At 40.0% G+C, this 13741-nt stretch overlaps 1 protein-coding gene across 2 annotated transcripts in view; it reads left to right on the top strand.

Annotated features, from left to right (window-relative positions):
- TRPC3 (transient receptor potential cation channel subfamily C member 3) overlaps positions 1-1306 on the top strand; it is a 423006-nt gene extending 421700 nt beyond the window's left edge. For both annotated transcript variants that reach the window (XM_063920258.1, XM_063920259.1), the window contains exon 12: positions 1088-1306. In XM_063920258.1, coding sequence (XP_063776328.1) covers positions 1088-1230 — 143 coding nt within the window. In that variant the 3' untranslated portion in view covers positions 1231-1306. The remainder of the gene's footprint in view (positions 1-1087) is intronic.
- Positions 1307-13741: the final 12435 nt, after the last annotated feature.

The raw sequence follows: 13741 nt of genomic DNA, 5'->3' as shown, positions 1-13741 counted from the left end.
CCCTCTGTGGCTCGTTCCTATCACCTGCCTTACAGTGGGGGAATATATATCCCTATAGGTACTCTTCACTTGGGGTGCAGCATCCTCTGCTATCCCAGGGTTTCTGATAACTTTGCCTCCCTTCACCTGGTGAGCAGTGGTCTGTTTCAGCTCTTTTACGTTGCACACTGATGCAGCAGGGCTTTCCACAGCTTCACCGACCCTGACCCTGGTAAGGAGGTATGGCGTTGATGCAGCTACCACAATTGGCTTGCTGTTGCAATCTTGGTTTGGTGGTGCGGAGAGCCGTGATTGGCTCAATCACGGCACTATTTCTAAATTGAGCTGCTCTAATTGGCTGGGCTTGAATTTTTACAGATCCAGGCCTTCCACTATTCAGCACGTGGGCCACCGCTGCTCCCACAGCCACTGCTGATCACTGCTGTTAGGGCAGATGGGGACTGGATCCTCCTGGGTTAATGACCATCGTTGTGCTTGAGATTGACACTGACACTGGGCTCCGCCACATCCATGGTTGGGATCCCTCCAGATCTTGGCCTGCTGCAGTGCTCAGGACCTCTGTCTGACCCTGCTACACCAGTGAGAGTAGCTACTTTGTATCTCTTTACAGAAATGGCTTGTCCATCATTTATTATAGTCAATAATGAAGCTCACATCTTGGGAAAGACCACATAAGCCAGGACCATGGTGGACAAATAGCAGGGTCTGCAGGATGCCCTTCATTTTAGTGTTTTCCTGTTTTTTTAACTTTCCCTCAGAAACTTTGTAATTGTAATTTTTTTTTCCAATTATGGATGAAATATATTTACTACTATGATGCATATGGAAAGGTTAATATTAATATTAATATGAAATCTAATTTCATAGATCATTTTGATTATGGTTATGCTTAAAGTTCATGTTCATGCACAGTATACTGTAAAATTGCTATTTTTTATGATATTCTGTGGTTAAAAAAATATATTTATATTTTTAAATAAAATCGTGTTGGATAAGTTATAGATGGATGTTCTTGCCCTAATTCAACCGTAAAAAAGAAAATTTCTGAGTTAAAGTATTACAACTGTCTTCCGCATTCTTATTACAGGTGAATTAAAGGAAATAAAACAAGATATATCCAGCCTGCGCTATGAACTCTTAGAAGACAAGTCACAAGCAACTGAAGAGTTATCGACATTGATTCATAAACTAAGTGAGAAGCTAAGTCCCAGCGTGCTGCGGTGTGAGTGACAAACAGACCTGGGAGGTTTATCGGTAGCACACACAATGGCAATAAACTAAAAGTATCCCATACTTGAAGATAAAATATGTCTGATAGATTTATAGCACACAATTCATTCATTATATTTGTCATATGAAATCAACAAATGTATCTCTCTGTGACAGCGCTCTCCATGTTTCGGGAGACCATGGGATTCTCCTGATGTTGTCATGGTTTCCATAGTTTTCCAATTTCTATTAGTATTATATAGGTTTTAGCACTACCGACAGTTTGGACAATTTGCAACTGTACCTACTGTGTCCTTCTGGCATTAAATATGTACTGCTATAGTATGAGGGACAATTGAATTCAGATTTAAAGGCGTGCAGATCTAGACAAAGTAGGGTGGGTGGCTACATTTGTGATTGCATCTAATCAAAGCTCAGCTGATTGAACCAAATTGCTTGCTATGAGTTACAAGCATACAGTATGTTAATATATTAACACCCGAGTGTTCCCGTACACCATGCACCTATTAGAAACACGCCTATGCAAGTATAGCATTGTATGGCTCCAAGTATGCTCTTCCTCAAAGTATATAGCATTGTAATACTACTAGATCAATCCCAATATCTTCGTTATCAGCCATAAAGTTCATTTTAAGGGGTATTAGATTAAAGGTTAAAAGTGCTTCTTAAATAAAAAAAAAATCTAAATTATACACAATTAACAAGTATGTTGTTACTGTCATAAATAAGATTACAGGGTATTTTTTAGCATTTACATATTTTGTATTACAAATCCTGTGAGTTGTACAACATGAAATTCTCGTCGTTATCATTTACAGGCTAGTTACATTTCATTTGGTTTCTCAGTGATGGACTTTAGAAGCGGTACTGTCTTTCTATCCATCCCATTATAAATATAAGCCATGCTAAAGAAAGTATGCATCGCATTGGTAGAGGTAATTATGAGTATTTACTAAAAAAGGATCAAAGTAATGGCCCTCATTCCGAGTTGTTCGCTCGGTATTTTTCATCGCATCGCAATGAAAATCCGCTTAGTACGCATGCGCAATGTTCGCACTGCGACTGCGCCAAGTAACTTTGCTATGTAGAAAGTAATTTTACTCACGGCTTTTTCATCGCTCCGGCGATCGTAATGTGATTGACAGGAAATGGGTGTTACTGGGCGGAAACACGGCGTTTCAGGGGCGTGTGGCTGAAAACGCTACCGTTTCCGGAAAAAACGCAGGAGTGGCCGGAGAAACGGTGGGAGTGCCTGGGCGAACGCTGGGTGTGTTTGTGACGTCAACCAGGAACGACAAGCACTGAACTGATCGCACAGGCAGAGTAAGTCTGAAGCTACTCTGAAACTGCTAAGTAGTTAGTAATCGCAATATTGCGAATACATCGGTCGCAATTTTAAGAAGCTAAGATTCACTCCCAGTAGGCGGCGGCTTAGCGTGTGTAACTCTGCTAAATTCGCCTTGCGACCGATCAACTCGGAATGAGGGCCAATATACGGTAATACATAAAAGGCCTGTGAAAATATTAGGATGTAAATTGGTTTCTAGAACCACTTCATTTTTTTCATATAATTGTAATGCTCACTAACAAACATTACCAACCCAGTGGAGCTATATCAGAGTGAGGTACATTTATTAACGCTTCATAGCATTTTATGTCTCATATATGTAGTAGGATGTAAATGTGTAGCCACCATTTTGTGTCCATATGTATGTACTGAAATAAGGGTATAGTAATAATGTTAACCTACAAATTATGACACAACAAAAAAATTCTATATTTGATCTACAAAAGACTCTTCAATTCAATTATTGGTCAAATAAATAAAGAAAGAAATAAAAAACAGTACTGGAGACCGCTACAAGAATCCTGCAGCACAGAGAGTCAGCAATACGCGTCATATGAAATTTTATTAGCCTTCCTTCCCAAACCGTTACATAAGTAAGATGCTCAGTTTGCATAATCATCACTAGCTGAAAGATATTGCAAAGAAAAAAACAGACTGCCATTTGTATAAGAATCAGCACTGTGCGCCATAACCTAAACAAGGCATTACAGTTGTACATTTTTCAAGTTGGACACTTAAGGCCTGATTCTGATTTGGAAGTAAAGCAAAAAAGTAAGTACCTGTGCAATACCATGTTGCACTCCAGGTGCGGCAGATGTAACATGTGCAGAGATATTTAGATTTGGGCAGGGTGTGTCCAAACCGATATCTTAATTGCAGTGTATAAATAAAGTTAAATAACTTTTGTGGGCTACATACAAAATCAGCCAGTATTTACCTTGCACAGAAAATATATAAATGTATTTGCTCCTCTTGCATGGCAACATGGTTTGTTCCAGAAACAAATTTACTTGCTTTTCTTGCTTTACTTCTAAATCAGCATCAGGCCCTTAATTATACTGTATAAACTTACTTGACTTTACGTTGTTGAGAGAATACTTAAATCTCTAGACAAATTACTATACACTTAATATGTACATCCAGTGCAGTGTCTTGGTAAACAATTATAAATGTAAGTAAAGGGTCTATGTACTAAGCCTTGGACGAAGATATAGTACCAACCAATCAACTCCTGTCATTTTTCAAACCCAGCTGTAACATAGCAGTTAGGAGCTAATTGGCTTGTAATTTATATTTGTCTACTTTATCTTTCTCCAAGGCTTAGTACATAGACCACCAGGTAGAGAGACACTGGGTCCTAGTGCCCGGCAACTGTAGGACTGTGAACAGAGCCTGTGCAGAGCGCTCCTCTCAAACAACAGTAGCATATGTATCAAGTTTACAACAGGCACACATCACGGACACTTGCATCTGGCTTCTGCCCATATTGTAAGCCATTTATTTTATGTACAAGTGCACAAACCTCTCTAATACAGCTGCTGAAACATGTTCCCATCGCACAATTGCCAAAGAGGCAAAGAAAACACCAATCAGTGTCAGCAGAGCAGTCACAAACAGCCAATCACAAGTGGTACGCTAGTACAGGTGACCATCACACTGATCACCTGTATATAATACAGATTTACCAGGTGTACGTATAGTCATGTTTTTCTAGCCTATGGTAAAATGTACCTGTCCACCCATCCAGGTGGAATTGGCAGAATCATTGTTCTGGGCATAAGCAGTGCAAATCCACTGAAAACAAGAGCCACTAAAGCTGGGTACACACCTTTGCAATTATTGGGCTGATCACCTGTTACCGGCTGTGTATGCAGGAGTGATAGTCGATGAACTGCTTCAAACGCTACTGCAAAGGTTGGATTGGGAGGTTGCATCTTAGGAGCTGCTCCGACCTCCCGATCCTGTTGAATAAAGTGCACACAGTTTAGATCGGAGCATTTATCTGATCTGCAGAGTGCTTAGAATGTACCCAGCGGTTGTAGTACTCACTCTTAATCAGCCATGTTAACTCACTGTAATAAGGACACCATAGAGTTTGTTGTTTCCACTATGATAATCAATTACTGAAGGTTTGGGTGTTAACATAATACCCTTGAGTATGATTTGTATTCTCACATAGTTGTACAGTATAGTAAATATAGTAGAGTAATAAATTTACAGCCCTATTTCCAACTATTATTTTGTCTAAACTATTAAATACAACAGCTGACTAGTAAGTAGATTAGTTTGAGACACATGGACACAGAGAAATGCTCTTGCAGGTTTGTGGTCTCTACCCATTGCTGATTTTGTAATGGGTGTACGTGGGCCCCTAGATCCAGGGAGGCCCACACCACACACATTACATCTATATAATTATACCTACCTCTCTGAGTCCAGCAGAAGTCGGCGCAGACAAAAATCACAAGGAAAATGGCACAGTGGCCATTTTCTCTGTGACTTGCATGTACGCAAATAGAGAAATACCCAGGAGCAAGGCACGGGCTCCATTTTCTCGGAGACCTGCGCAGAGGTCTCCGGAGTCTACTGTTACTGATGCCAGAGGGGAGGGGGGTCCAATTGGAGCCTGATTCTACCTTGTATGCCATACACAGACAACCTGTGGGTCACTCACTCATGTGGAACTCTAGGTCCAAGCACACCCCGCTAGGTCTACAAGGGCTGGAGTTACACAGGCTGCCTCAAGGTGCGTACACACTGGCCAATATATCGCGGGTCTGTCAGCCAGTGTGTACGAACGATATGTCTCTGAACACCGTCGTTCACAGACATATCGCATCGGCCCCGCAGCACACACAATGACCAATATATCTACCTAATAAACATCGCTGTGTGTGTATGGGCGGTTAGCTGACTGCCCGTACACATGCTGCAGCAGCCGGCGGTGATTGACAGCTGAACTGGGCGGGTGCATGTAAATGCCTGCCCACTTCGTGACACCAGTATCGACGGATCGGACAATGTGTATGCTCAACACGCTGCCCAGTCCGTCCATAGATATATCTGCAGATCAATTGATCTGCAGATATATCTACTAGTGTGTACCCATCTGTTGTTCAATGTTCCAACAAGCTTCTAAACCTAATAAACCACATTTCCGTTGTCTACTGCCTGTTCGTGCTAATCAATGAAGTAGACTTTACAACAGCACCACCATGTGGTCAGATGCTTAAATAACACTCTGTTAAACTGGTTTTCTACATGAATTGCACTTGAATCCCCTCACTTAAAGGGTCATACACACTAGACTGTTCTGACCTGATATGGCCGATAACGATGATTGTGAACGATATCATCTAGTGTGTATTGCCCTGCACGCAGGTCAGCGGTTGGTGGTGCAGCATGCTCAATGTGAGCAATGTCACTTGTGACATCGCTTATCATGGCATGTGTGTACGGAGCCGCGATGAGCGATGTTCACGATGTGACATTGCTCCTCCTCCCGGACCCTCCCCGGCAGTGGCTCCATTCTAGCTGAGCCACTGACAGGAGCCGCACACCGCACGCTGTCAGTCTCCTTACCGCTCTTCCATCCGTCTTTAAGTGATCATTTCTTCCACTGCCCCACCAATGAATTTTCTCCCACTGCCCCACCAATGAAGTTTGTTTCACCCACTGTCCCACCAATTTCCACTGTGCCATCAACTTAATAAAAAATTCATTATACAGGTTGAGTATCCCTTATCCAAAATGCTTGGGACCAGAGGTATTTTGGATATGGGATTTTTCCGTATTTTGGAATAATTGCATACCATAATGAGATATCATGGTGATGGGACCTAAATCTAAGCACAGAATGCATTTATGTTACATATACACCTTATACACACAGCCTGAAGGTAATTTTAGCCAATATTTTTTATAACTTTGTGCATTAAACAAAGTGTGTCTACATTCACACAATTCATTTATGTTTCATATACACCTTATACACACAGCCTGAAGGTCATTTAATACAATATTTTTAATCACTTTGTGTATTAAACAAAGTTTGTGTACATTGAGCCATCAGAAAACAAAGGTTTCACTATCTCACTCTCACTCAAAAAAGTCCGTATTTCGGAATATTCCGTATTTCGGAATATTTGGATATGGGATACTCAACCTGTAATGGGTTCATAAATTATATATAAATATATATATATATATATATATATATAGTTACGAGTAAAGCGGCACTCTCAGGTCTTCATTCAAGAAAGACAGGACATCACCCCGTCAAGCAACGTTTCGGTTTTATTTCAAAAAACCGTCTTCAGGCTTACATAACAGTACACAAACAAAATTCTTACCTATATAGCAGCATATCACCATGTGCAGATCGTGCCAGGTGTGCACAGCGTCCATTTCCGCCAAAGCGTCAATTTCCGCTGACATCACCTGGAACGCAAAGTAACCACTGTGTATTAACCCTTCACCAACAAATCATATTCAAGTGACAGAGACATGGACACATATATTTCAAAAGTCAATAAACACAATAGTGCAAATTAACTAATTCATTATTACATAATGATGACTATATGCAGTCAGACATGTAAGGATACAAATACTTATGCAACGGTGATTGTTTTTGTAGTTGAAAACTAAAACATAACTCATTACAACCAGCCTTTAAAACAAAAAACTGGAGAAAGACAATGTTTCATTTAATCCATGTGGGGCTATGGTATTTAGAAAATAGATCCACCTGGTTTCACACCGCAACAACGCTTTATTGCGATCACCCCCCCTGCGTCCTTCAGGGATGTGATCGATCATTTTATACCTTAAGCTAGATAAATTGTGACCCTTAGCTTTGAAGTGCTTGGCAACAGGTTGTTCCGAAACCCTGCCTTCTAGGGCTAATTTGATGGCACTACTATGTTGTGCCATCCTCTCTTTGAAGGTACAAGAGGTTTTACCTACATAAAGGAGTCCACATGGACACTTTATGTAGTATACTACAAAACGAGTGGTACAAGTTAGACAGTGTGTTATTTTGATTGCTTTACCCGAATGCGGGTGATAACATGTATCACCAGTTTCCAAGTAAATACATGTTGTGCAGCCTAGGCATCTATAATTGCCAGGCTTTTTACTCAAAAAATTACTGGATTGTGGAGATGAGAAATCTGAAATATCCGAGTGCACCAGCATGTCACGCAGATTTCTACCTCTCCGATAACAAGGTAACAGCTTGGTACTGGATAGAGATTTTAAATCGGGGTCAGCTTGCAATATCGGCCAAATCCTTTTTGCCTTAGAAGTCAGCTTTTTTCTTGCAGTAGTAAATTTGCTTACATATACCAATGCTTCTTGGTCACCCTTACTCTTGCTAGTTGACTTACACTTAGGGGTAGCTAATACCTTCATTTTAGCTTGTTGTAACAATTTATTCGGATAGCCCCGTTGTAAGAATCTCTGGATCATCAAATCCATTTGATTCAATTTATCTTGTTCATTGCTGCAGATGCGATGCACTCTGAGCAATTGGGAATAAGGAAGTCCCCTTTTTAGGGGTTCTGGGTGAAAACTGGAAGCTAATAAATAATTGTTACAATCTGTTGGTTTTCTAAATATAGAGGTGTTAAAGCCAGTAGCAGATCTATTAATACTGACGTCAAGGAAATGGATATTGTCTTTCTGAATGTTGAATGTGAATTTAATATTGGGGTCTCTCATATTAATCTCTGTCATCATTAGAACAAAGGACTCCCGGGTACCAGTCCATAATAAAAACACGTCGTCTATGTACCTAAGAAAAAACGGAATGTACCTCTTATATTCCTCTTTAGCAAAAAAGAGTTGTTTCTCAAGATCAAACATGAATGCGTTCGCATACGCGGGGGCCACAGGGGACCCCATCGCGCAGCCAAGCACTTGCAGGTAATAACTCTTATTAAATAAGAAATAATTGCGTGTGAGAACCAAGTTAAGAAGATCAATGAAGACATTAACGTCTGGTCCATGATATAATTGCGGATTATCCTCGATCAATTTTCTGACCGCAGGAACACCCCTATCATGTGGTATGTTGGTGTACAGACTGACGATGCCAGCTGTACATAACCAACATTCCCCAGTTGGTACATTAGCACTATTCAATTTCTCCAGAAATGAAAAAGTATCTTTTAAATATGTGCTCTGATTTTGAATGACAGGTTGTAAATAATAATCTAGATATCTAGAAACTTGGTAGAATAACGAGTTGCGGGCAGCAATGATCGGGCGACCGGGTGGATGGGTCGCACTCTTGTGAAGTTTTGGGATCAAATAAAAAACAGGTATGGCTGGTGTTTTATTCATTAAAGCTACGACTGTATCAGAGTCAATCAGACCATCCCTGTCCGCACCCTGCAATACATAGCTTAAATCACTAATCAATTCATCTGTAGGATCACGCATCAGTTTAATGTAGACATTAATATCAGATAATTGACGATCAGCTTCGCTGATATAATCCTTCAGATCTTGAATCACTATCCCACCCCCCTTGTCGGCGGGGCGGATAGTGATATCTTTACGACCCGAAAGATTAGTCAAAGCTTTACGTTCAGAATAAGTTAAATTACCCTTAATTTTAACAGGATTAGAGGTCAATTTATCAATTTCATTATGCATGGTTCTGGTGTATGAACGAATAGCTGCATTGGAAGACATAGGATCAAACTGTGATTTAGAACGTATAGGACAATCACTAATAGAAACCACTTTTGAGTCCTTGTTAGAAAAGAACTCTTTCAATCGTAGCTGTCTATTGAAGCGTGCCAAGTCCACCTTACTCTCAAAACTTTGATGTTTAGTTGTAGGAATGAAACTCAGTCCTCGTTGAAGTACGCGTACTTCAATATCTGATAAAGGGACAGATGATAGATAATAGATCACTTCTTTGTTCTTCCCGTTTTTTTTGCACTCTCTTTCACACTGCCTTCCCCTTCTGGTTCGTCCTCTGGTAGGGCGTCCCTCTGTGCCCTGGTCTTTATCCCTAAAGGGACTTTTGCTTTGTTATATCTCCTACTCGTAGTTGGTTTATCCGTGTCACTTTGAGATGTCCCACTGGAAGCATCAGTCTCCAATGGGAATTGTCGGGGATTTCCACGAAATCTAGGACGATAAGGCTTAGATCTATTGAATTGTGGGTTAGAGAAATTGTATACTCGATTGTCCTCATAATCACGTGTAACAGCTGAAAATTTTTTTGTTTTGAATGCTATCAAATCATCTCGATATTTCTCTGACTGATTCTGTAATTTTAACAGCCATCCATTATCCTTATCAGAGCTCAAACCTTCCAAACATGTTGCCTCTAAGCATTTGATTTTTTCACGAACAATATTAAGTTCTCTGGTCGCCTCCTCAATTACGAGTAAGATCAAGTCAAATGAGGCTTTGTTTAAAACAGCTGCCCACCTGCGGCAGAATTCAGCATTATTACGGCCAATTGTCGGTACATTTTTAATACGGAAACCACGTGGGATTTTCCGTTCCCGATAATAATCGGACAATGACACGCCATGGTAATAAAAATCCGTTTCTTTTTTCTTTAATTTAAGCAATTGGAAAAAGTAGGATTCATTAGAATTCAGTCTAGTGGTGGTAGCCAGTTTATCCTTAATTAAGATGCGCTCCGCATCTATGTCAGACAATGATAAAAGTTCACCTTGGGGGTATGTTGCAACATGTAACCCCATGCCATCATCTTTGCCACTTTCCATGATATACAACAAACGTGAAGTAAAGTGCAGTCAAATTGTGCAGGTTAAAATCACTCCTTGATTCAGGAAAAATGTAAACATGCCACAAAATCTTGAGTGGGTGCCCTGGTCATTTAAGCATACTGCGATGCAAGATATATACAGTTCCAGACCCGGCACTCCTAAGATAATTCAAATTAAACGCCCGGTGCCTTCATAAGCAAAAGCAATTGCATGTATAGTTACGAGTAAAGCGGCACTCTCAGGTCTTCATTCAAGAAAGACAGGACATCACCCCGTCAAGCAACGTTTCTGTTTTATTTCAATAAACCGTCTTCAGGCTTACATAACAGTACACAAACAAAATTCTTACCTATATAGCAGCATATCACCATGTGCAGATCGTGCCAGGTGTGCACAGCGTCCATTTCCGCCAAAGCGTCAATTTCCGCTGACATCACCTGGAACGCAAAGTAACCACTGTGTATTAACCCTTCACCAACAAATCATATTCAAGTGACAGAGACATGGACACATATATTTCAAAAGTCAATAAACACAATAGTGCAAATTAACTAATTCATTATTACATAATGATGACTATATGCAGTCAGACATGTAAGGATACAAATACTTATGCAACGGTGATTGTTTTTGTAGTTGAAAACTAAAACATAACTCATTACAACCAGCCTTTAAAACAAAAAACTGGAGAAAGACAATGTTTCATTTAATCCATGTGGGGCTATGGTATTTAGAAAATAGATCCACCTGGTTTCACACCGCAACAACGCTTTATTGCGATCACCCCCCCTGCGTCCTTCAGGAATGTGATCGATCATTTTATACCTTAAGCTAGATAAATTGTGACCCTTAGCTTTGAAGTGCTTGGCAACAGGTTGTTCCGAAACCCTGCCTTCTAGGGCTAATTTGATGGCACTCCTATGTTGTGCCATCCTCTCTTTGAAGGTACAAGAGGTTTTACCTACATAAAGGAGTCCACATGGACACTTTATGTAGTATACTACAAAACGAGTGGTACAAGTTAGACAGTGTGTTATTTTGATTGCTTTACCCGAATGCGGGTGATAACATGTATCACCAGTTTCCAAGTAAATACATGTTGTGCAGCCTAGGCATCTATAATTGCCAGGCTTTTTACTCAGAGCACATATTTAAAAGATACTTTTTCATTTCTGGAGAAATTGAATAGTGCTAATGTACCAACTGGGGAATGTTGGTTATGTACAGCTGACATCGTCAGTCTGTACACCAACATACCACATGATAGGGGTGTTCCTGCGGTCAGAAAATTGATCGAGGATAATCCGCAATTATATCATGGACCAGACGTTAATGTTTTCATTGATCTTCTTAACTTGGTTCTCACACGCAATTATTTCTTATTTAATAAGAGTTATTACCTGCAAGTGCTTGGCTGCGCGATGGGGTCCCCTGTGGCCCCCGCGTATGCGAACGCATTCATGTTTGATCTTGAGAAACAACTCTTTTTTGCTAAAGAGGAATATAAGAGGTACATTCCGTTTTTTCTTAGGTACATAGACGACGTGTTTTTATTATGGACTGGTACCCGGGAGTCCTTTGTTCTAATGATGACAGAGATTAATATGAGAGACCCCAATATTAAATTCACATTCAACATTCAGAAAGACAATATCCATTTCCTTGACGTCAGTATTAATAGATCTGCTACTGGCTTTAACACCTCTATATTTAGAAAACCAACAGATTGTTACAATTATTTATTAGCTTCCAGTTTTCACCCAGAACCCCTAAAAAGGGGACTTCCTTATTCCCAATTGCTCAGAGTGCATCGCATCTGCAGCAATGAACAAGATAAATTGAATCAAATGGATTTGATGATCCAGAGATTCTTACAACGGGGCTATCCGAATAAATTGTTACAACAAGCTAAAATGAAGGTATTAGCTACCCCTAAGTGTAAGTCAACTAGCAAGAGTAAGGGTGACCAAGAAGCATTGGTATATGTAAGCAAATTTACTACTGCAAGTAAAAAGCTGACTTCTAAGGCAAAAAGGATTTGGCCGATATTGCAAGCTGACCCCGATTTAAAATCTCTATCCAGTACCAAGCTGTTACCTTGTTATCGGAGAGGTAGAAATCTGCGTGACATGCTGGTGCACTCGGATATTTCAGATTTCTCATCTCCACAATCCAGTAATTTTTTGAGTAAAAAGCCTGGCAATTATAGATGCCTAGGCTGCACAACATGTATTTACTTGGAAACTGGTGATACATGTTATCACCCGCATTCGGGTAAAGCAATCAAAATAACACACTGTCTAACTTGTACCACTCGTTTTGTAGTATACTACATAAAGTGTCCATGTGGACTCCTTTATGTAGGTAAAACCTCTTGTACCTTCAAAGAGAGGATGGCACAACATAGGAGTGCCATCAAATTAGCCCTAGAAGGCAGGGTTTCGGAACAACCTGTTGCCAAGCACTTCAAAGCTAAGGGTCACAATTTATCTAGCTTAAGGTATAAAATGATCGATCACATCCCTGAAGGACGCAGGGGGGGTGATCGCAATAAAGCGTTGTTGCGGTGTGAAACCAGGTGGATCTATTTTCTAAATACCATAGCCCCACATGGATTAAATGAAACATTGTCTTTCTCCAGTTTTTTGTTTTAAAGGCTGGTTGTAATGAGTTATGTTTTAGTTTTCAACTACAAAAACAATCACCGTTGCATAAGTATTTGTATCCTTACATGTCTGACTGCATATAGTCATCATTATGTAATAATGAATTAGTTATTTTGCACTATTGTGTTTATTGACTTTTGAAATATATGTGTCCATGTCTCTGTCACTTGAATATGATTTGTTGGTGAAGGGTTAATACACAGTGGTTACTTTGCGTTCCAGGTGATGTCAGCGGAAATTGACGCTTTGGCGGAAATGGACGCTGTGCACACCTGGCACGATCTGCACATGGTGATATGCTGCTATATAGGTAAGAATTTTGTTTGTGTACTGTTATGTAAGCCTGAAGACGGTTTTTTGAAATAAAACCGAAACGTTGCTTGACGGGGTGATGTCCTGTCTTTCTTGAATGAAGACCTGAGAGTGCCGCTTTACTCGTAACTATACATGCAATTGCTTTTGCTTATGAAGGCACCGGGCGTTTAATTTGAATTATCTTAGGAGTGCCGGGTCTGGAACTGTATATATATATATATATATATATATGTATATATATATATACTGTATGTATGTGTATGTATATATATATATATACTGTATGTATGTATATATATATATATATATATACACATTATTTATGAACCCATTATAATGATTTTTTTATTAAGTTGGTGGCACAGTGGAAATTGGTAGGGCAGTGGGTGAAGAAAACTTCATTGGTTCCCCCTTCTACATCC

This window comes from Pseudophryne corroboree, chromosome 1, assembly GCF_028390025.1.
Source record: "Pseudophryne corroboree isolate aPseCor3 chromosome 1, aPseCor3.hap2, whole genome shotgun sequence".
NCBI lineage: Eukaryota > Metazoa > Chordata > Amphibia > Anura > Myobatrachidae > Pseudophryne > Pseudophryne corroboree.
This window is presented reverse-complemented; position numbering and strand designations above follow the sequence as displayed.